Here is a 25,204-nt window from a genome sequence, read left to right as displayed (position 1 = left end):
AGTTTCCCTTTATGCCAACAGTCTGCAATATCATGATTAATCTTTTTTGCAAATATTGCAGGAAAGTTTTTGATTCATACATTTGAGTGACTTCTCTTCATCTTCATCCTTCAAATCCTTCGTCTTTGTCTCTTGGACATTTTCTTAAATTTTGCTACAAGAACGGTCTCAACTAATTTTTCATTGATATAACGAATTTTCCTTTGCTTATGGTACTCCAAGAATCCCATGAGTTGTTCTAATAATGTAATTATTGATATATATTTTGATTCTTCATTGATAGCAAATAATGTTATCATATATATCCGTTAAACTTAATAAAATCTTTTTCATAATTTTGTCATCTGAAATTTCTTCCCCATATGATTTCATTCAAATCACTAGCTTCTATCACCTTTCAAAAATAATCGTTTATTAATTCTCCTTATTTCATTTTTTAAGTTTTCAAATTCTCTTTTTAGAGACCGAAGTTTGATACTCCTCACCTTGTTAACTCCTTGAAGTTCTTGTTATAGGATCTCTCAAGCCTCGTCCTTTGTTTTGTTGGATTGTAAGTTCTAGAAAATATTACATCCGTGACTTTTTCCACGTTTTTTTTAACTACCTCCGAACTTTTAAGCCATTTACTGTTTCATTCATTGCTCTTTCTCTCTCTTTGACACTAACTTCAGTTGGCCTTACTACTCCTCAGCTATAGTTTCGTGATTTTGGATGAAATCAGTTACAAGCAATAATCTTATCTTCCAATTTATGTATATTATCTACTATGACTTGGTGATTTTTGTTTGCTCTTACTCTTCAATTTCGTCTTTAAATTTCGGTATCTTAATGATAATATGATATATCTTGAGCTTGATATCCCTAATACCAAGCAAATGTTGACTTATTTAATACACTTTTTTGAAGTATTAATAGATAAATTATGAGCAATAATACTAGCTAGTAAGATTTTTTTGTTTCATAATTGTTTTGGATAAATTCTTTTGAAAAATTAGTGTAAGTAGATTAGATAAATATAGTGCTGCGATAGTATATAAATAGATATAGAGAGGGAGAGACTGAGAAAGATGTTACTCCCTCCGTCCCATAATATAGTGCCTACTTCATTTTTGTTGGGTCAAACTTTAAAATCTTTGACCGAATATTCTCATTTGTATATATAAAAAAACATATTCATGTGGGATCTTGTTAGATTCGTCTGAATGTGTAGTTTCATAATATCAACTTTTTATATTTTTTCTTAATACGGAATTGAAGATAATGAAGGTCAAAGTTACGTCTTGGAGACCGTGTAAAAAAGAAACAAGCACTAGTTATATTATGGGACGGAGGGAGTAAGAAGCTAAATGAAAGAAAAGGTACAATTTTATTTATTCTTTTGCACTCTGGTAAGAGTACATATACTGATAATTGATATACAAGTATACAACCCATGCAGCCTTACATTACTAGGAGATTAGTAGTATATAAGATGAGCTAGTATTATATAGGAGCAACCATCGTATGCAGCAGCAAGCAAACGAAGATCTTAAAGCACACTCACACTCACACTCACACTCACACTCACACAATCATAATATTAATACATATATATAGTGAAGCTAGCATGCATCACCAAATGAAAGTACGTACTCCAGTTGATATTAGCTTGACACAGATGATATGTATTGTGATGCATGGTATTAACTCAGACGCATTGTCCACCATTGCAGGTCAAACCACTACCTGGGCAGCATGGAAAAGTAGAATCACAAGCATGTCCTGGGTGATCCTCGCAATCTGCACAGGTACCTTCATGGCATCTAAGTGGCGCACAACATGGAAAACTAGAATCACACGCATGTCCTACGTGATCCTCGCAATCTACACAAGTAGAGTCATGACATTTAAGTCCATTGCAACAATCGTCTTGCTCAGTTGAGTCAAAAGTAGAGTCACATGGCTTAGTAACCACGCCGCACGGATCATGTTCACATCGATATAGGCCTAGTGAATATTGTATGCATGCAAGTCCAGCACAACAGTTGTCAGGAACGCATGATTCATGATAATTTTTGCACTGTGCTTCCACCTTAAAGGCCACCATTTGGAGTATCACCACTAAGAATTCCAAACAAATCGGAAGAAATTAAATCATCAGCTTATATTCATATACTTGTACAAAATAAAGATAGCTTAGTTTTCAATTACAAAATAAAGATAGTTGCGTAATCGTTTCATGCATGATAAAATTTTGAATCTGAAATAATTGTGAACAAGGGATACTAGTCATTTCAAAAAAAAAGTTGTCAAGTGTGTTGAATCATAAATCTATTTGACATTGTAAGTATATATATGGTACAAAATAAAAATATGGTCAAATTTTAACCTTCACTATACAAGGGGAACCAAAATAGATAGAGGAAGCAGTAAATAGTCAGGGGCAGGGCAAATATAGGCAAAAATAATAGGGGCTTGTACAATTTTCTTAATTGGGCCCTTCATTTGTAGTTCAAAAAAAATAGAAGCTAGTATAAGATTTGTTTTTACCGCTGGCTCATGGCGATTATCTTCAAAAGTTTAAACAACAAAACTTTGATGAATTTCATGTTCTCGTTATTCCTTCCCTTACACTTTTACTACTAATTCAAATGTTTTCTTTTTGTCTAATATTCAAACAATTAAAAATATATATATTTTGGGGGTTCTATTCCGTCGCCGTGATTGCATGGGTCAAGAACCACCCCTGTAAATAGTAGTAATTAGGACTCCTAGTGCATACAACCATACATGCATACTTATAAAATTAACAATCAAAGATTAGAAACAAGAGAAAAAAAAAACCTGCTAGAAGAATGAAAAAGGTGGCTTTCATGGTTCTTTTATCCATTGCTAGTAATTAGTGATGTAGTATACAAAGAATGATTCTGATTATGTTTGTTTTTGGGAGGATGAGTTTCTAAGTTATGAAATTGTTGTTATTTATACTAGCTTTTCAGTACCCGGCATATTGTTTTTTTAAATGTCAAGTGGTTTTATTGTGTAGTATATGATTCAATCCGGTCATACAATATATATCGACACTGTGTGTTAATGTGTGAAGATGTCTAGAAGGTGATAATAATAATGTTTGTTTACATAAAAGAAAAACAATAATAATACCAACGCTTTTCATGGAGAATTTGTATCTACTAACATAGTTTTTAGGCACATATGTATTGTGATTTCAGTTTGTTAACATAAGATGTCGCTAAGATGTTGATATAACTAATGGGTATACTTTAAGTTGATATTTATCAATTGACTTAATCATTCAATATATAATCAACCTACAAAAAGTAAGAATACACTTGATTTGTGACATTTCCCAAGTTGAATCTCTATTGTTCATAATTCTATCTATATAAATATATTAAAAAGTTTGCATAAACAAGAAACTGTGTCACGTGGAGCTCTTTGTAGGGAGTTTTAGTTCATGTAATTCATGTACAACAAAAAAAAAATTAGAAATTGCGTACTAAGGGTTGATCCCGAGACCTCAAGTACATATACTAAGTCTTAACCACTAGACTAAGTTATATTTAGTGTTAATATCAGAAAGTATTATATTTATAAAAGAAATTTTTTCTTACCCGCGGCATAGCCCGGGCCTAATAACTAGTTATTCTATAATACATCGTAACTAAAGGTTCGTTTGGTTCATTATTTTTGGATTTCAAGAAACGGAATCAATTACCAATCGATTCCATTTCTTCTTGTTTGGTTCAACCCCACATCAATCCCTTACCATCATTACCTGATGGTAATAGATTCCCCCCAATTTGTTACCTTTCCCTCCCCCTCAAGTAACAAAATCCATTACTTAAAGGTAATGGTTACACTTCATTTCCATTACTTGGCTTGAACCAAACAATCAATAAGGTAACGAAATTGATTTGATCTTGTTTTGATCATATCTTATTTTTGTTTAATATCTATCATAGATATCGTTTGACATTCAATTAATGAAATTTATCTTTTAAAAAAAATCTTAGCAACATCTTATGTCAACAAACTGATATCACAACACATCTGTGCCTGAAAAAATAATCTTACAAATAAATACATATTATCTCCATCATAAGCGTTGACATTAGTTATTTATTTTTCTTTTATGCAAACAACTATTACTATCTGCACATATTAACACATAGTGGCAACATATACCGTATGTATGAGTGGAATTATATGAATATACAATGAAATTAAACACTTTCACATTAAAAAAACCATATGCTGCGTATAAAAAGCTAGTATAAATAACAACTGCTGCTTAACTTGGAAAAACTCATCCTCCTAAAAACAGAAATAAGAAATCATTGTATACTACAAGAAATGGATAAAAGAACCACGAAAGCCACTATTTTCATTCTAATATTACTAATATCAGGTTGTTTTTTCATCCTTCTAATATTCCATTGTAAATTTTATATGTTTGTGTGTGTACGCACCAAAAGTCATAATGAGTTAATTACTGCTTCCTCTATATGTTTCTTTGCTTTGTTATTCTGCATCTACAATTAAGGTGAACCTTTGACTGAATTTTTATAAATTATACTAATCTAACTATATACTCCATTTATGAAGTCATATAAATTTGCATATGACTCAACATTGAATCTCTTTTAAATAGCAAGTATCCCTAGACGCTAATATCTTATTCAAGATATTCATCTGTTAATTACATTATATAATACACGTGTAGTAGTAACTAAAGAATCTTCTTAATATGATTCATCAGAATTAATTTATATATAAAATTGTCTTATAAAAAGATTATATATGGATAGTGATATCAAATATTTTTAATACTATATATATTGAGAATAATAGTAATTTCAGGTTGTTATAGGACCAACTCAACCAAAAGCTTAAGCTGGTGGCCGGTTGGAGTCTTAAAAATAGTTTTATACTCTATTTCACGCGAGAGCTCATTGGGCCATAAGTGTGGATGCAACACAGGTTTCTCTCATACTTGACACTATATATTCCACTTAAAAAGGAGAGGTGGATGAGATTTGAACTCGTGACATTTATGTCAAGCTTGCTCTGATACCATGTCATAAGATCAACTTAACCAAAAGATTAAGCTGATAGTTGGAGTCCTCGTAATAATTTTATACTCTATCACGTGTAAATATTAGGAGTTTCCCTAAAAAAATGTAAATATTAGGAGTTACATATATATTGAGAATGGCATTAATTCCTTGGTGATTGTGATTATTTTCGTAATTTGGTACTAACAACCTAAACTATCAATGAGTGTATCAATATATATAAGCTGACCATATCTTTCATTTGGAGTTCTCAGTTGTGATGCTCCAAATCGTAGCCTTTAAGGTGGAAGCATGCGTCGGCGTAGCTGGTGGTACATGCGTGGTTGGCAGTGCTACAAATGATTGTTGTGATGGACTTGAATGCGTACAAGTTGCACCCGGTATTTTCCAATGTGTGATCTGCTCGGAAATAGGTGATCCATGTGGTGGTGCGGCACCAGATTGTTTGTAAGAATAGTGACTTGAATGGTGCCTTGAAGGTGTTTGGTAGAATGCGTGAAGAAGGAATGACATAAGGCTGACTTTGAATGGACATATCTCTCAATCTATAAATGATTTTGAGGTGATTCAAAGTGGAGGTGATAGCTTGTTCCGAGAGCTTTCCAATGATAGGTCATATGCCCAATTCCGATGAGAAACGAGAAAGTTATGTCAGTTTTACGAAGAACTGACGAAACTGTTTTCGCCTCGCCCGGTCGGGCGGATCTCGCCCGGTCGGGCGCGCAAGCTAATCTGGAAGAGCTGGGGACCGCCCGGTCGGGCGGATTTCGCCCGAGCGCCGGGGCGGGTCAGCGGATAACGCGGAAACGCGTTTTTGAGCGCTAAGTTATTTGTACCTAGGTTTTAAGCGCCGAATTAGTCTCTTTTCTCTCTGTAATCTGGTTTTCCTCACATAATAATAAAATATTCTCTCCCTCTCTGCCGTGGATGTAGCCAAATTGGTGAACCACGTAATTCTGGTGTCTGTTTTTATTGTTTTTTGCATTCATTATTTGTTTCTCTCTCACATCCGTTATAACATTGTTGTTCACCACTTAGATGCCATGAAGGTACATGTACAGATTGCGAGGATCACGTAGGACATGCGTGTGATTCTAGTTTTCCATGTTGTGCGCCACTTAGATGCCATGAAGGTACCTGTGCAGATTGCGAGGATCACGCAGGACATGCCTGTGATTCTACTTTTCCGTGCTGCCCAGGTAGTGGTTTGACCTGCAATGGTGGACAATGCGTCTGAGCTATCAAGCTATCAACTGCCGTAAAGATGCTTGACTATATATATTATGATTGAGCTATCATAATTTGATCATTTCTACCTAATTGTGTTGCTTTTGTTGCACAATAATGTTCGTTTGATACATTATCTTGTGCTTGTTTGTTTCTAACTTTTGCTTTCTCTTGTTGCGGCCTTTGCTGCTATATATAAACAATCATGGCTTGGTGTGTGCGATCATAGCTTGCTGGTGTATTCTCTATAATACTAGCTGATCTTATATATTAATCTGCTAGTAATGTATGGCTGGGTTGTATATGTACTCTTCCCAGAGTGCAAAAGAATAAATAAAACTGTAACTTTTCTTTCTAAAATCATGATTATATCTTTCTCGATCTCCCTCTATATATGTATATTTATATATACTATCGTACTATATCCATCTAATCTACTTGCACTCATTTTTCAAAAGAACTTATCCAAAACAATTATGAAACAAATAAATCTTACTAGTTTTACTCATAATTTATATATTAATACTTGAAAAAATTATTCTAATTAATAAGTCAGCCTTTGCGTGGTATTGAGGGGTTTTGAATTGTGATGCTCATTTCCTATGAATTGTGGTGAAAAATGCGAAATTTATGCTGAATTCTTTGCTTATACTTATACAGACATGGATGTACACATGGGGAGAAGAAATGGTTTTATTAGGTTTAGGAGAGAGTACAAATGCGAAATTAATTAATGTGTTTCATTAACAATGTGTTAGCTACGTACTCATCAAGAGAAGAAATGATTTTATTAGGTTTAGGAGAGAGTACAAATTACATAATATACAAGCAGAAGTTAATTATAGGGTTTATATAGTATGCTACTAATCAACCTAACCAGATGGACCTAAATCTGAAACTAAAACAGACTTGATATATTAAATAGCATGCATATACCTAAAAGTTTGGGTGTGTTGCCCCCCTAACCCAAACCAGGGCGTTTCAACCCTGGATCCCGACTCGCTGACCTGACAACTAGACCCTCGTGCTTGGTTAATCGTCTCATACGGCAAAGAGAAAAACTGCTTCTTTTTTGCCAGTCTAATTGGGGCAAATTTGGTCACAAACAATGGCTAACTCAAGGATATTGTAATTCACGATTCTTCCATAACAAGATGAAAAAAAGAATTGTTAAAACCACCATATTCCGCCTATAATACACTCTTAGTCAATGGATTGATTCGCTAACCGGCATTAAAACTCTTCTTACTAATTACTTCAAAAAAAGATTCACTTCAGATACCACTAATTCTCGGATAATCAACCTCAATTTTGTCAAGCCTTTTGTCACCAAGTCTGACGCTACTACTCTATTAGCACCATTTTCTGATGATGATATATATTTCATCTTCTTTGATATGAACCCCCATAAAGTGTCGGGATCTGATGGCTTTGGAGCCAACTCTTTTCAAGCTTATTGGCCTATTGTAGGTCCTCGGTTTTGTCTTGCTATTCATGGTTTCTTTCACCTTGGACGTCTACACTCCTCTTTAAATCATACGCTCATCACTCTTGTCCCGAAAAATGCAACTACAGAACGCCTAATCATTTTGAGTGTATTAGGGCGTTAGTAGGAAAAACTAGCACGGAGTTTAGCAACTCAGTTATTCGGGTGCACAATAACATTAATAATAAATAACTTTCATGTTAGATAAATTCAAATAAGTTCTTAAAGTTTCATATAGTTCCATTCTAAAACCTTATAAAAAAGTTTTAGACTAAGTTGCACAGACACGTGACGGACGAACACAGACACGTAGATGCAGGGAAACGTAAATTCTAAAATTGAGGAAATGCGGGGGAAAGAAACACAATATTTTACAGTTTTGATACTAGATTATTAGGCTATACTTTGAGAGATCTAAAGACATTTAAAGAAAAAAGTAAGTTTTTAAAGAAAACATTTCTTCTAGTAACAAAAAAGTGTGTCGGTCTCGTTTCAATTTACTATTTATTTCTAAAAAAAATCAAACTTTCGAAATGCCCCAAAGTTTCAAAAACGGTAAAAATGTAATTAATGGAAAAACTCAGTACAAAGTATAAAGAAAAGGAGAGGGGATTCAAACATAGAGCACCTTACAATAACTTTTTATGATGCAAATATGCAATGACTCGGGAAATTGCAACCCGCGAATATCAACAAACTGAAGACCCCCAAATATGTAATAGGGTAGCTAGTGTTTTCAACGAGATTCCTAATTATTGTGTAATACCTTATGAGGAGGATTGTATTAGTAGTGTTACTATGACTGTAGCCGAGAGGTTTGCTTGAAACAATGTTTACTTAAATGCAATTTCCCCTTTTTCACCAAAAAAAAAAAAGAATATCAACAAACTGGTTACAACTTACAAACCGTTTTTACAATACAAAAGATGAAAAGATTACTTGCGTCGGGATTATCAATAATCATCTTCAGCTTGCTCATTTTGCACAAACGATTCCATGAATCCAATTCTCCAATGGCGAAAAATATCACTGCCATGTTTACGTTCTTCAATGGAGTTCTATCTCTTTCATCTTTGCAACATTTACAGAGCTCTCTCTCTTGCTAGGTAATTTCATTATCCGTCACTCAATGTCTCACGAATTACTTAAATTAGGGTTTTTTATTTCTTCAATCTGCCAAATTGCTTCTTTGTTGCTTTCAATTTTCCTTGTATTTTGTTGGAGCAATCTTTAATTACATACTAATCGTTGTGAATTGAATTGAGTGCCGACTAATTTATGCTCCCGCTTTGATTTGTCTGCACATAAGCAAATTATATGGAGAATTTCGAGCAAGAAGATATGCTAAGTAGACATAATTTATGCGCGGGAATACTGGAATTGCTTTGTTAGTAGCTGAGATGTAGAATTTACTACAAATTGTGCTGCGATTATTAACTGCGAGTTAAAACAAGTTTACCAACATAGCTATGGCAATGCTAACAGAAATGGCGTTAGATTATTGAATAAAGTTGCGGAGCGATTATCGGTGCTTATCTTGATATAATAAGTTAAATGCAGTGGCTGATGGTACTTTCTGGCCACAATTTAAGAGGTATTCAGGCAAATTTTATGTCAATTTTGGGAGGGGTGAGATAAGATTTATGTATCGGAAATTCAGAATAGTGCGCATTTCGTTTAGCTGTCTGTGATGTTTATAGTTGGAAGAGATCGAGAATTGTTGGAATGTAGTTGCTACCTCCTTGTGGCTTTACTCTGGTTACATGTTTCCAACTCCATGGCAATTAGTTATCTTGTATATACTACTTGGACTCGGATCTAAACTATCCCATAAATGTCCATTTTCAAGGATTGAGTTCAGCCATTTTTTCAAAGATGTTAGACTTTCTGGGGATCAAGTGTGCGATGGCCATACTCTGAAGGTTGACTGAGTTGGTTAGTTGGAATGAATGGATTGTCCAGGTGTAATAAAGAATTCATTTAGTAGAGGTTAAACAGACTGACCTACTGAAGTGTGATCAACATGCTGTGGTTTTTGCTTACTTCTTTAGTGATCTTAATTTTTGTTATGATTCCAAAAGGTGTTTGTTTGTGTAGGCATGAATGTGTAATAACTTACTTCTAAGGGTCCTAGGAATAGTGCATAGCTGCCCTTACATGGTTATTACCCTGCTGGCATGTTAATTTAGGTACTCCTTCGAATCAGTGCAAAAAATTGTAGTCCTTTTGATCTTATTTCTGTTCCAAAATTAGTAGTCCCTTAGTGATTCCCAATAGTACTCAGGTGTGTCTTTCATTACACTCAAAACTTAATTCTGAAATTAATATCTGAATCCTGTCTCCTTTACAACCGATCTTAGTTTATTGATGCCTAGTCAGCCTTCTGGTGATCCATTCTGCAAGGAATGGTCTGTTATCTTCCCTTATTTGAAAAAAAAAGAAGAAAAAAAAGGGGTATTAGGGGTCTGATAAAGAAATGTTATTTTGGTTATGATATTAAACATCGATTAGCAAAGAAGGCCAAATGCAACTGTTCATTCAGAAAAGTTATCTGCACCCTGCCACTATCTCAGTATGGATCACCAGAAATCTGGTGAGGCATCAAATGTGAACTTAGATTGGTTCTAAAAGAAATAGAATGCAGATATTTTTATCTGAAACGAGTTCCGGGTGTATGCTGTCTTTATACCTAAATGTTTTGTCCACATGCCCTTATATATCTAAATGCGTGGAGGGTTGAACATTCACTGATGATAAGATAATTAGATACTTTCACTTCTAAGGTTTTCTCTTGGACTTTCTAAAAATGGAAAAACTATCATTATTCCTTTTTCGCATACCAAATATCGTCATGTCTTTTATTCTACAGTGGGCACGTTTCTTCTTGTGTAGGCTTAAGGTGATAATGTTCTAGGAAGAAATAGGAATTTTTTGTTAAAAAGAATCCTCATTAAATGAAAGGATCTATCTTTACCGAGTTCATCTCATTTGTACATGTAACACTAACGAATTCAACTCATGGTAGAACATAATGGGACTAATAAAATCGGTTGTATTGAATTTATGATTTTTGTTTGTCTCTCACATGTTTTTCACTTGAGACAAGCCACCTCTCTTAGATATCCAGCTTCTTCATTATAATTGCATGCTTGATTTTTGCTTGCTGGCGCACGTCCCACTAGGTCCATCGCCTTCAAGGACTCTGTTTCCCAGTTTGTCTTGTATATAACTACAAGAATAGAGACAGCACATGCTATTTGAGCTGCTAGGAGTCCGTAGCAAAGGCCTACGTATCCTAGTTTTAAAACAAAACCTAAAACTATGGCGACTGGTGTACCGACCATGTAAAATGCATAGAAATTTATTCCTGCTCCAATACTAGGTCTTGCACTCCCTCGAAGAACTCCGCAAGCTGTAGTTTGTGGGCAATTGGCCAGCTCGCATAGTCCTATGATAGGGAGTACAGCTGCTGTAAGTTTTAAAACTGCATTATCTTCGGTGAATACACTTCCCCATACTCTTCTGCCAAAGGTTGTCAATAGGAGACCAAACAGTGAGCTAAATAGACCTAAACCTATGGCTAACTTTGTTGTCAAACAAGCCTTTTTAGGATGACCTGCTCCAAGCTCATGTCCAACTCGAGTTGACACTGATGCACTAAGTGCAGTAGGTAAGGTGTACATGAGGGAAGTTGTCTGTATAACTATAGCTGACGTGGCCAACGTGACCTGTGGTTCTTCAAGGTAACCTGCAAGAAGAGTCATGAGCTCATACCACCACCATTCTAGGCAGACACCTAAACAACTTGGGATGGAAAGTTGAAGGAGAGTTCTCCATTCCTTTCCCAGTGAAGGTTTTGAATCTGTAGTATGTTGTGATAGTAATGGCACACCTATTGGCTCTTTTTTGCTATTGGTGTAGAAAATGTAACCTAGGAGGAGGAAAACAGCATTAAAGTCAGTGATGAAAGTAGCAACAGCTAAACCCCGAACGCCTAGATGAAGTTTGAAAGATAATAGGATGGCTATAGGGATATTTAGCATAACAGGGAGCAGAGTGCACCACATTAATGGCCAGGTTGTCCCTTTACTACGTAGATAGATACGGAGAGGATGAAGAAAGCTAATGGCTATGAGATCTGGGATTGCGTATCGGCAATATAGGCTTGCAACACAAGTTATGTCTTTGTCTTGGTGAAGCTTATTCATGAAAGGCTCAAGGTTGAACCATAAAATCCCAATGGGTAGCGAAGCAGTCAATAGCAGTATTATTGTTCTCCTCAAAGTAATGTTTAAGACTGATACATTACAGGAACCGAAAGCCTGGCTGCAAAGTGGCTCCATTCCCATGGCTAGGCCTGACAGAACTGAGTAGCCACTGATGTTGGTGAAGCCAATAGCTAGTGCTCCACCTGCTAGTTCCAGACTTCCAAGCCTTCCCATACATACAACCAAAATCATGTTTCTAAGGTAGCCCACCAAACCCATGGCCACAATTGGGAGTCCTATATCTGACATTTTCTTTAATTCTTCTACCACCTAGAAAAACAGTTCAATGTAAAAAATGTCAAAACTTGCCAGATAAAGAACAGATTTATTTGACAGTGTTAACAAACAAAAATTCATACCTCGGTAGCTTCTGCCTGATTTGTACTGCTACATGACTTTAACATGTTTTCTCTTATATTTTTAATAATTAGAGGAGGAGCAAAGCATTGAAGATCACGATATTTCTTTTGTTATGGGGTCAAAGTAGCATGTGTGCTGAGTTTTAGGACAATGCAAAGGATTTTATAAGGCATGAAGGCACTGTCAGAGTCCTATTCCCTTGTGCTTTCTTTTTTTTAATTTCGTCAAAAAATCTTTTTTTAATTTAGATATAGCATTGTGATAGAACATGCTATCTTGTAGACACTCTACATTTAGAATCCACACTACATAGGTGGTCCTTAGTTTTCAGCTTTTATGGCAAAAATTGCTAGTATACTTTCTATAGGACTGGTAACGAGGTGTAAAATTTTCCATATACTGAAATAAATCATGAGTGAAAGTCTTCATTACCCCTTATTGCCTAATCTGGCTTATCGGTACTATGAACCATGTGCATAGAATGAAATCTTGTTTTTGTTAATTTAGTGTTGTACGACTTTCCTGTATGTGTTTTACATAGCAAATTGTACTTATAGTTTGCCTATGAATGGTTGATCTTCTACCTGATTTTATCTATTTACAGAGGTAACTTTTTTTTTTCTGCATTTTGATAAGTTGTTTGTACTGTTTTCTCTTTAAAATGTGGGAATATAAATCATACTGACTGGGTTGTCCACGTTTTGCTAATTTTTAATATGCCATGTGCAGCTTTTTTACCATGTGCAATCGTATTGAATCAGTATGGAAATGTATTGCAGCTTGCTGATTGTTTGAATTACCCAAAACGGTGCTTAACTTTCTTTGCTTGGTACCACCAAAGGATTACAAAAGGGAAGTTGGCAAAAATTGGTTCCATTTTGTCTGCATCACAAGTTTACTTTTAGAATATATCAGAGTTGCACGTTTCTTTTTATGATTCTTGTAATAGATATCAAAGTTATACACCTAATGCTTCCCAATGCTAGTTGCCCAGGAAAGCTAATTAAGACAACTAACCTCATTTTGTCAGCATAAGACTCTTATCTTTTACTAGCATCTTTGGGCAGTTCATGTTTGGGTCGACCAATCCTTACCCATTTACCACTATTTTGGGACATTTAGCTGCTTTATATTAGTGATTGATATTCATAGGTAGTTGGATTCCTTAGTGGAGGATTAGAATCGCATTATTAGATACATGTGACTATAGAAGAGTGAATTCAATGAGTTTATCTGGAAAAATGTTGACTAAATCTTTGATATATGCAGTTACTGGCAAACCTTTGTGCTTTGCTCACTTGTCTGCTATAGTCAGGCAAGCACATCTATTTCTACTGTTTTATGCAATAGAGGCCTCTTCTTTCACTGAAAAGTGTATTTACTACAGCTTTGCCATTGTAAGTCTTTTAAGGTTTATTTTACTTTTGCTTTATCTGCTTTACTACTTTTGGGTAAGGAGCAACAGGCTTTTCTTTTTAATCTATTTTGTTCTCGATCTTTTTATGTTGGGTTAGATTGAAGAGCCTCTGTTTGCACTAGTTACTTATTTACTCTTAAAGACCCATGTAAAATTTTAGGATAATCTGAGACAAACACATGGCTATTTGGTGGGGAGTGTTATGTAACAGTTTCCTATAACTCTGAGACAATGAGACGGTGAGACCCATGCCTTTCGTATCTGCCTATTAGATGGAAAGAGCCTCTGTTTGCACAAGTTAATCTTGACCATCCATATATATTTTTGAAGTTAATTTGGACAAATTCATGGTTCATTAGAGGGGAGTTTTACATATTAGTTCCCGGTAACTTCGAACATCCCATGCGGCCATACCTGTCAGTCACATCTGCTTAAAACATTGCATGTGCATTTTGTAATATCATAGCTTAGTGGTTATATCTTTTTATCCAATTATTTGTGCTAACTAATGACAAATCTCTTGACAGATTACACTTCTCCTTTGCTCTTTACTATTTTAATGATGGAGATTATCATCTGACCTGATTGATAAGATCTTTCTGTTATCTATTCTGCCTTTAGTACAGGTTGATTAAAAGTTAAGCTGCCTTTGATGTTGGGCGGATGAACAGTTGGTAACTATCTCTATCTCACAAAGAAATGCAGGTTGATTCGCAGATATTTTCGCGCAGTTTATGACGAAAAGATCCCTCCAACCACCAGTAAAGTTCACAAATCTACTCCAATTGTGTCTTGGTCTTAAAGCTTCAAGTATTAAGCCCCAACTTCCGACAGAGTTAACAATAGTTGGTCTCTTCTCTTATCATGCCTCGCACTTGTATTAGTTTCTTGATTAGTGATAATATCACAGATGAGAATATATTTACAGCCCTCTAACTATCTTTAACATAGCAAAGTGAAATCGCAGCATATATATGATGATGAAAGCAATGCATAGTTTTCCAATTTTATCTAATTACTATTTGAGCCTGTCTAGTTAAAGTATTTAGGGTCTGTTCTTTTAGACTGAATTAATAAAAATTCAATTCAGTTCAGTTCAGTTCAGTCTAGTTAGTTTTCTTTCACAGTTTTCATTCATTTCACTTCAGTTTATTTCATTTCAGTTCAGACAAATTCAATTCAGTTCAGTCCAATTAAGTCCATAATGTTTTTTGAGTAAGTATTGTATCAACTAGTTATGTATATAACGAGACGCGGTTTGTTAGCCTCTAATGCAATACAAATTTACAATGGCAAAAAACATTAGTACGTGACGTATATTTTTTTCATGTTGGTCCTGTATCGAACACTGAGATTCTTCTCCCTCTTTTATGAATGGCCTAACTCTAAGATGTTTACCCATCCACATCTTGTCCAACTTTAATTGTTATTGGTTCTTCCACAACCCATCCAAATTAGCTGTGAGACGAAGTTGGCAAAGCTATTTCCTACTTTTATCCTTGAGTCTACCTTCACATGTAAATAAATATTAAAAAAAAATGGTTGTTTCACTTTCACCAAATACCTCTAAGTTTCAATTTATTTACTACCTACTTTGATGTATTCAGAATTTTTTGTATATCCTTGAGTTTACTAGTATAAATATTTTGGTGCTATTTTTTTATATGGTATTCTTCCAATTATAAACGAAATTCAATGGCTCGATATTTTTAATGGTTGATGTTATAGTAAATTGAAATTTATATATAAAGATGGAACTAAAGAACTCTATCATGACAAAAAAATTGATAAGTTAGGGTAATTCATAACAATAACACGACCTACTACATTTTCCTATCCTCCAATTTATATATTTATAACACTTCCTTTCCTTTTCCAGACTCCTATCCTCCGATTTATATATTTATAACACTTTCTTTCCTTTTCCGGACAGTATCAAAATAATCATGATATTATTATTTCACTTGTTTGTTTTCTTCACATCACTCCCTAATCTCCCCACGTTGTAAGAATCAAACAATTAGGATATACATAGAGCATGTGTAATGTGTGATGCACTTATGCTGCTCACTCAGCAAGCTCCTTAAGAAAAATGTGCGACATTGCTCACATTTGCATTGATACTTTTTCAGCATGATTATTTTTTAACCAAAATAGATTTGAAGTACGGTTAGGCTAATGTCAGTATACACTGGTCACATGCTACTATAGTACTTAATTTGCTTATACAAATTACAAAAGAAATAAGGTTGATCCTCACATTGTTGTTTTGGACCAAAAATATATATTCCATTATATCCCTTTGTTGTTTCGAAAGCTTATGATAACATCTATGTATGCATGTTGGGTTTTCGAAACTGTTCAAATCATTTTGATAATAACAAGTTTGATCTGTTTTACCGAGACGATTTGCGATTTGATAGACAGAAGAATTATAGTATGCACTTTCGTATACCAACTAAAGAGTTACGTCTACCTGGTGGAGATCAATATTCATTCTGGTACCGTAGTAGATAAGCTTGAAGGGAAAAAAAATTACTTTAGACTTTGTTGATTGACTATGTGAATATTTATCATAAACTCATATGCCATCTGTGACATGATAGTAGTTTCCACACAATGAAAATGAACCGCTTTTTCTCCCCTTCCCTTCAAAACTTCTTCATCCAACTAAGAGGTTAATGGATTTATTCAATAAGTTGAACCACCTTTAAAGCTTTTTATTTTGTCAGAAAATCTATTAATCTAATCATGAATAACTAGCTTCTTAAACATGTATATTGTACACGAGATTCTCTTTCCCATAAAAATAAAGAGATCATATGTAGGTCAACAAGTTCTAAAAGATTGGGAAAAAAATTACAGGAACAGCTAAAACTGATCAAACTCCTAGGCTTATAGAACATCAGTCTCCTCTAGTGTGAGGCTGCACACATCCACAGAAATGAGTCCTTTTCCGCCTGCGCGGGGTCCGCGATCCACCATACAGATAATCTCGTAGAAGAACGCGTGTATTTCGCTCAGTTACTCGGGTCCCACCTTTGCTCACTTTATTATTGTCAAGCTTCATTAGAGAAAACTGTAACTTCTGCACCTCAAGCTGCAACCTTCCAATTTTCTCTGATATCCTCCTTGCTTGCTCCAAGCATCTCCTCCTCTTACCACTCCCACTTTCTGATGAATCAGCTGTAACTGAGCCATCGAAAGATGAAGCCGTTGAAGAATTTTCAATGTTCTTCATCAATTTTGCACTGTACTCAAACAACTTTAGGATTGTACTCTCACTTTCCACGAGTTGATCCTTGACGCCATCACACTCAACAGTACCCTTTCCCTTTCCAAAGGTGTTTTCAGTACTGTCCAATTTTTCCTTTAAATCTTGGACTGTAATCTGAAGGTTGGTTAGCTTTTGAACATCAGAAGCAAGCCTTTCTAGGGTTTTTCTCTTGTTATCCTCCTGCTCCGGATTCAGAGATCTCTTTGGATTCAACTGTCGATCATCCACTCTCAGTTCTTTCTCCACCATTGATTCTATTGATGGCCGGCCACTCCGGTTCTCTTTTAGAGACTCGAGATGAGAGTACTTGTTATGAACAATGGAAGGCTTACCAACTGTGAGGTCAATGCTTCCAGCTTGGTCCATAGTTTCCCACAACTCAAGTATCTGATCATCAGACCCCATAACTTTTCTGTTTTTACCAAAAGACGAGTTGTTATCTGATACCTGATCAAGCATGATGTCTTTCATCAGAAGCTCCTCCTCTGGATGTGAGACATCAGGATTTGTTTTCCGAGGCTTGTTTTCCTCTGGATTATGTGCTGATGCAACGCGCCTACTTAATCTTCCACTGCCACGACGTGAGCTGCTTTGAGATTTTAGTGCCTCAAGTTCTCGCAATGCTGAGTCAAGTTCAGAACGGACACCAGAGTTTTCCTCTTCTGCTTGTTGCTTCAGTTCTATAACCGCCTTTTCCACATCTTGGATCTTAGCCTGCACATCATGCAAGTTGACCAACACAACTGGCTGATCTTCACTCAAGTTTTGATTGCTTGTGACACCCTGAAAACATGACAAAAGTAAGCATTATCAAAGAACATAAATCATGCAATTCTTCTCCGTCACTTCTATGTTACGTGAGTTCAAACAACACAACTAGCAGGCAAAAGGTGGATATGTAAAGAGGTCGGCAACATAAATAGAAGTTACACCAACCCTCTCACAAAGCTATTAATTGGAAGCATAATTTTTTGAAGCAATATGTCTTGACTTGGGATGTCTAAAAGATAGAAGCAAATATAAAGAGGGTAGATATAAATTTCAAATTTTAGATCACTGCTGAAGTGGACAAGTGATAACTGGTACAACACCTGATGTCGTCAAGACTTGGTACATTACAAATCCTATAACTACCTGATGTTGAGGAAAGTAAAAGATCACACCATTACAGTTGAAGTCTATATCACACTGATAGAAACTTTGAACAACTTGTCCACACCGATAGAAACTTTTAACAACTGTTGGGTTGACAGGAAGAAGCATGAGAAGTAGAGACCTAAAAAAATGTTTGGTTGACAATAATGTAGGAGGTCAACCTTCATGGGAAGTTCAATACAAAATGGAGGGATTACTAACTTACCTAGCCGCCCTAGGTATTTCTACTTCTCATATTAAACCATACACTCTGCATACTTTCCACGACATATTATTTCCTAGCAATTGAAATTTCCTACGAAGTATCACTTTCTACACGCAAACAAACAACCACTATGTTCACAAAATGGGGTGGGTTTAATATCAGAGAGAAATGTGGTACCTCATTCTCCTCATTGTCAGTTTTGTGATTCTTTCTGTGCCAATTAGCATGCTTTTCAAGAGATGCCAAGGAATCCTTCAGAGACACAATGGCAGAGAGATCTGCAGCCAATCGAGCTTTTATTGCAGCATTTTCACCTTCCAGGGTCCCAACTCTTCCTTTCAACTGAACAATATCCACGCATTTGGAATCACTTTCTTCTTCAAGGATCTCATACGCTTTCAAAAGCTCAGAGAACTTCTCTTTGATCAATGCTTCCCGTACACTAGAGCTCTGTAGCTCGGTGAAGAAAGTTCCTGCCACAGTCTCCCATAGTTTGACCTCATCTTTTCCCTTCTGCAGTTCTGAACTCAAAACTTGTATTCTCGCTTCACTCTCTTCATGTTCCTTCTGCATTTTGAAAATCTGTGAATCTAAATTTTCAATAAGTTCATGAAGGTCTTCACATTCTTTCAGTTGCTCAGCGTAATTCTTGGACAATTCAAGTACTTGGATCTCCTGGTTCTCTTTTATTGACTGTACTTCAACGAGCTCCTTTTCTTTCAAGAACAAAAGATTCTTTTCGTTAGCTATTTCATCCTTCAACTTATCATTTGCAACCCTCACTTCTTTCAGTTCATTCTCTGAATTTTTTAATGAGAGCTCAAAATTCAAATTTTTACTTCGAGCATCTTCCAGTGTCCTCTCTACAATTCTCACTTTCTCCTCAAGGATATTGTTGTCGCTGCAAAGCTTGTCGATATTCCAAGTCAACTCTACGACTTTCTTTGATTTCTCAGAGATGACTTTTTTGAAAATGAACGAAAGATTGTCCAGCGCAACTACCTCCCCAACCATACAAGAGCATTCATCTTCAATTTTGTGTTTCTCCTCCTCCAGATCTTCAAATGCCTTCATCAAAGATCCCTTTTCCTCAATAACCTTGCAATTTTCTTTTTGTAGATCGTCATAAGCCCCTTGCAGATGATAAAGCTTCTCGCGGAGGTCTTCCATATCAGTGAGAAGAACAATTTCTTTCTCAGCTCCCTCCCTGACTTTGAAAATCAGCTCTTCATTACTCTGCAGAAGCTTTTGAATCTCCTTCTGGAGTAGAATAACTTCTCCATTCCTGCTTTCAACCTCCTGCCTGAGGGTGTGGATAATAGCATTCAGATCCCACACGTCTTGTTTAAGCTGCGAAATCATTGCAAGAAGAACAGATTTCTCAATAACGAGTTCTTGATTCTCATCCCAGGCTTCACACAGAGATGCTTTAATATTATCAAGTTTTCCACGTATCAGGTTGATAACTCTTCGGTCCTCATTGTCATAGTCATCACCTGCTAAACCTGCATCTGTTTCAAGTGCATCTAACAAATGAAAGATCCCCATTCTCAACCCTTGTACTTGACCAGACAGCACTATAACTTCATCCTGCTTATTAAGATTTTCCTGTTCCAGTTCCGATACAAGTTTCTCAGACAATCTGGATGCCTCCAGAAGTTTCTCAGAGTACCTCAGAAATAAAGAATTCTCATCTTTCAGATCGTGTATACACTTTCTCAAGATAAAGATCTCGAACTGAGCATTAACAGCTTTATCTAGTTCTTCTTCGAACTCCTCTCTCATGTAATCACCTGCCTCTTGTAAAAGATGAATCTGGTTTTCTAAATCAGCCATTCGGATCTGACTTGACTGATTTGAATTAGTGTGCTCTTGCTTCTCAGTATCTAAGCATACTTGCAATTCTTGTACCATCCGGAGTGTAGATTCTCTCTCTTCCTCCAGATCAGTGAACCTCTGCTCTAAGTCTGTATGTCTTTTCCCCAATTCTTCCAACCTACTGTGTGTTGCTTCCAGCTCAGATGCCAATGTTAGTTTCTCCGTAACAAGGACAGAATTCTGGTCACCAAGCAACTTGCATGAATCTTCTAAGTTCTTAGATTTCGTCCTCAACATATCAATTTCAGCACTAGCATCAAAAAGAGAGTTCTCCAGATAAGTGTTATGTTCTGAGAGTTTCTCTATATTCTCAGTTGTAATCTGTAACTGGGATATAAGAAAGCCCTTCTCAGCAATAAGTGTAGACTTCTCACCAAGAAGAAACTGGAAGGATTCCTCCAACTCCTTCACCCTTTTTCTTGCTGCTTCTAACTCAATATTCAAATTCGACAGTGAATTCTCCAGAAGCTCATTCTTTTGCACGAGCTTCTCCATTACCCTTAGCTTCTCCTTTACAGCAGCTACCTCAGTCTCACTGCTCAGGAAACTTTCTTTGAGTTTTGAGTTCTCGTGCTGCAACTCTTCCACAGAGGAACCAAAGGATTCTGAATCAAAGCCCACTGATTCCACCTGCCTCAACACCTCTTGGTGTCTCTGGCTCAGACTATCTATTTCCTCCTTAAGACAGTGAATTTCCTGCTGGAGAGCATTCCTCTGATCAAGCTGAAGCTCCAATTCCAGTTCTAGCTTCCCTTTTCCCTCCGTCAAGTCAGAGATCTGTTCTTGCATGCTTCTTATGGAAACAGCCGAGGACTGGTTAAGGTCATTAAGACTCTTGTTTTCATCCTTCACCATCTGGACATCGTCTTCTAAACTTCTCTTCTGATTTTCGAGGTCCTTCAAATGTTGAACTTTCTGGTGAAGCTCAGCAGCAACAGACTTGAGCTCCTCTTGGGCTTTCGCATGCAGATTCTGGAGTGACTGGAAAGCAGTTTCAGCCTCCATAAAACGCATGCGTTCTTCTTGCAAACATGTCCAAAGTCTACCTAATTCCTTCTGCTTTTCACATAGCTCCTGGTTCTGAATACTCGATTTCTGTTCTAACAATTCCACCTCCGACTGCAAAGACTTGTTTGACCTATCTAACAGAAGACACTGCTCTTCACTTCCCTTTAACTTAGCCACCCCATCTTCAATCTCAGCTTTGAGCCTTTTAGCCTCTTTCTCAATAAGATCAATTTCACATTCCAACGTCACTATCTTCGCTAAACACTGCTCATGTTTAAAAACAACAGCTTCCTTCTCTTCTGTCAACCTGGTTATGGTTTCCCTCAGAGATTCAACTTCCTTTTCAGCTCTGTCAGCTCTTTCACTAGTCCTGCTGGCATAGTCCTCTGCTAACAACAATTTGTTCTCCAAGCTCGCTAGCTTCTCCAAAGCCTCCATATACTTTGCAAGAAGAGCTTCCTTTTCATCTTTTAATCGAGAAAGCTCTTCCTTCAACACCTCACTTTCTCCTTCGGCTTTGCAAGCTCGTTCATTAAGATGTCCGGCATTCTCTTCTGCACGAGATATATGGCTGTCCAAGTTGGATATCCTGGCGAGGCATTGCTGATACTGTAGCAGACTAGCCTCCTTTTCAGCTTCTACCTTTTGTAGGGATTCCTTCAAGCTTTGCACTTGAGCTTCAGCTTTGCTTGCTCGTTCAATCAGTCCATTAGAATCCTCCTTTGCCTGTGAGACTTCAGACTCTAGATTTGATAATCTTTCTAAAGTCTGCTTATACTGTAGCAAACCAGCTTCCTTTTCAGTTTCTAATCTAGCAAGGGCTTCTTTCAGAGCTTGAATATCAGTCTCTGATCTTCCTAATCTCTCCGATTCAGTCAAAGTTTGAGTCTCAGCATGATGCTTCTTCTCCACTTCTTGAAAGTTCAAGCCCTTTCTTGCCTTCCCTAACCCATTCAGCTGCTTCGGTCCTAATCTACCAGCCTCGCCTGTGAAATTCCCATTTGTTTTTAGTAAATCTGATGAAGATAGACCCAGTGCACCCTTCTGCAATTCATCCGGATCTAATGAAGCTCGTATTGGAGCCATTTCAGGTGTACGGGGATCAGAATCGTGCGTGCCATTCACAGGCCCATCATCATTCATAAGAAAAGGGACTTGATTGGGGAATGCTTCTGCCATTGTTGTATGGGCCTGGCGAATCACCCCCGTCGCATTATCATATCTTTCAGCCAAAGCACGGTATGCACGATAGAATTCCTCAACTAACTTCATAAGCTCGGGCCGCTTCTTATAATACATTTCAGCTCGCCTTGCAAAAGAGTCTTCATCTACTTCAATGAGCTTAATCATTGTTTTCACTTTGCTATCCATATCTGTAGGAAATGAACTGCTGAGTCAATTACCATTGCTAGCAAGGGAAAAATTGACATAAACATTTGCAGATTACAAGGGAAGAATTTGATACAAGGATAAATTTTAAAGATGTTATAATGTCAATTCCATAGAGTCAAGATCAAGTGTTGATCAACAATTAAGAGTTAAAGATGTTATAATTCCAATTCCGTACTCAGAGTCAAGATCAAGTGTTGATCAACAATTAAGAGTCCACATTTCCATACACATTGTGACAGTAAATATCATTCATGATAAGCATCACATCTACATGAATCCAGAATAGACATTACAATGATTCCAAGACACAGCCACAGGGAGAACAATATATATTATGTTGGTTGGACTCTTCATCTTACCTCAAGCACCCATGTCAAATCATCAACACTCCAACATGCATATAACACTTCGACACTCATTTTGGATCAAAATCATGGAATTTTTCCACAAAAATAGCCAAGTCAAACACGCGGACACATACCCGTCTCAGACAAGACTATTCAAGTCCGAGTAACATAGAACATAACCATTCCATCTACCCTAAAAAAATACACTACACATGAAATAAAAAGCCCTTAAACTTCATACTTGACACTAAGTCAATGGCCTGACAAGTTCACAAGCTTGTAGTGCTATCATCTAACCTCGACTTCATTCAAGCTGATAAGCTAACAAAGTAACAAGCAACTACAATTGCTGCTGTCGAAATTGTAACAAAACAAAGCAAAGGGTAATGAGCTTAACCTGTGAGATTTTCCTGCAACCATTTAGAATTCTTAGGGCTAATGTGGCTGTCCCACCACCAAGAATACATGTCTTTAGTTTTCGCCATTACTCACTCCAGAACTATCTCAATTTTCACAATGCCAGCCTGATCACACTGCCTGAATCCCTTACAACATAGAATTAGCTTCTGTACCTGTAAACCAAACATAATGATCTCAATTCAATAAACTAAGTACAAACATCTCATCATGTTATAAACACACTAATTTCCCTAACAAACTACCTGAATATTCAACTAGAATTTCAACTTTCAAAAGAGATCAAACTGCCAGATCAAAACACAGCAAAAATTTAGTAAAATTTGACCAAGTTTTCAAGTGCATAATTCAAAATGATCAGAAAAATTCAACAAGTTTATGAATATAATTTTCCAAACTAAATTGCAAAATAACAAAATAAAGTATACTACAAAAACAGCCAAATTTTACTCAGACCCATGTTTGATCCCTGAAAAAGAAATCATCTTGCATAATTCAATTTACTCAAACCCAATTTTAGCAAAAACCCATCAACTAAAAATTCCAAAACCAAGAAAAAAAAAACCTTGAATTCCAAGAAAAAAGGAAAAACAAAAAAAAATCCCATTAAACACAATTGACTGAAAATGAATCCAGACATAAATTGTGACAGTCTAAATCTTAAAATCATGAAACGACAACGGTCATAATTACACATAACACCAAATCAAAAAAATATTTTAGCTCCTCATTTTAGCAGTCAACAAACATGATCAAATACAAAATAAAAAAAAACAATATTATGTAAAAAGAATAAAAAAAAAATGAAACAATAAAAACTCACCAGAAAATTAAATAATTTTGTGAGCTATTTAAGAAAAAAAAAAACCAGTTGAATGCTTCCCTTAGTTCTCAAGGTCTCACCCCATTGTCGTTGGATCTCTCTTTCTCTGATCCTCTGTGTCTCTTTTTTCTCTCTCCTCTGTTTTTGCTTTGCTTTTATTCTTTGCTTTCTACTTTTTTTTTTTTTTTTTGGGAGGGAGCTTTCTACTGTTTGTTGTAAGCCTTTGGAGGGCTGTCACGCTGAAAAAGAAAAACAATTATTGAGGTTTTTTTTAGTTTATGGAGTCTCCAACTAAACAATTCTTATTGTACACAAGACTACAAGATGTATTTGTATAATTTTTTTAGTACTTCCTCCGTAATAAAATAGATATCACCGTACGTTTTAAATATGATTGTATCAAGATATATAATATACGTCTTTTTTAGGAAATAATTTCTCTCTATTTCTCTTTTATTACTTCTTTCATTCGAATTAAATGCAACAATTCTATTTTTTCACTATTTACACTTTTAATTTTGACTAGGTTTTAACTTGTAGATAATGAAAAAACATAGTGAAGTAGGATTTTGTTAGATTCGTCTCGTAACGTACTTTCATAAAATGTAATTTTTATAATTTTTACTTTTATGTAATTATAGATATTTATGGTCGATATAATGTCTCGACATGCGTAAGAGTGAACTTGTTGCGTTTAATTTAAAATAGAGGAATTACACGGATTCTTTTTTTTTTCTTTTTTTCTATTTCTGTCCTCTTAAAAAAAAGTTAGAAAAATGTGTTTTTAAAGTGTAACATTTATTTTATTAAGAAGAAAATATATGATTTTATTATAAAGTGGGTCCCATTTTGAATATTTGGTAGGAATT

General features: G+C 35.9%; 2 protein-coding genes across 4 annotated transcripts; both read right to left on the bottom strand.

Annotated features, from left to right (window-relative positions):
• Window positions 1–10,520: 10,520 nt before the first annotated feature.
• Window positions 10,521–12,460, bottom strand: LOC104894540 (protein DETOXIFICATION 55). The gene is made up of 2 exons (XM_010680798.3): window positions 12,416–12,460; window positions 10,521–12,326 (listed from the first exon to the last, which is right to left on the bottom strand). Exons 1-2 carry the CDS (start codon window positions 12,458–12,460, stop codon window positions 10,881–10,883), a joined length of 1,491 nt encoding a protein of 496 aa, XP_010679100.1. The 3' UTR covers window positions 10,521–10,880.
• A 4,113-nt stretch (window positions 12,461–16,573) lies between these two features.
• Window positions 16,574–24,658, bottom strand: LOC104894539 (protein NETWORKED 1D). Of its 3 annotated transcripts, none has more exons than XM_048643980.2 (4): window positions 24,416–24,658; window positions 23,493–23,667; window positions 18,648–22,729; window positions 16,574–17,893 (listed from the first exon to the last, which is right to left on the bottom strand). In XM_048643980.2, the coding sequence occupies exons 2-4, from the start codon at window positions 23,578–23,580 to the stop codon at window positions 16,739–16,741; spliced, it is 5,325 nt and encodes a 1,774-aa protein (XP_048499937.1). In that variant the 5' UTR covers window positions 23,581–23,667; window positions 24,416–24,658; the 3' UTR covers window positions 16,574–16,738. The 3 variants fall into 3 exon arrangements, with proteins under 3 accessions (XP_048499937.1, XP_010679099.2, XP_010679098.2); XM_010680797.4 differs by having other exon boundaries at window positions 24,336–24,657; XM_010680796.4 differs by lacking the exon at window positions 24,416–24,658 and adding an exon at window positions 23,758–23,799.
• Window positions 24,659–25,204: the final 546 nt, after the last annotated feature.

The sequence above is a fragment of the Beta vulgaris genome, chromosome 5, assembly GCF_026745355.1.
Source record: "Beta vulgaris subsp. vulgaris cultivar EL10 chromosome 5, EL10.2, whole genome shotgun sequence".
NCBI classification, from domain to species: Eukaryota; Viridiplantae; Streptophyta; class Magnoliopsida; order Caryophyllales; family Amaranthaceae; genus Beta; species Beta vulgaris.
This window is presented reverse-complemented; position numbering and strand designations above follow the sequence as displayed.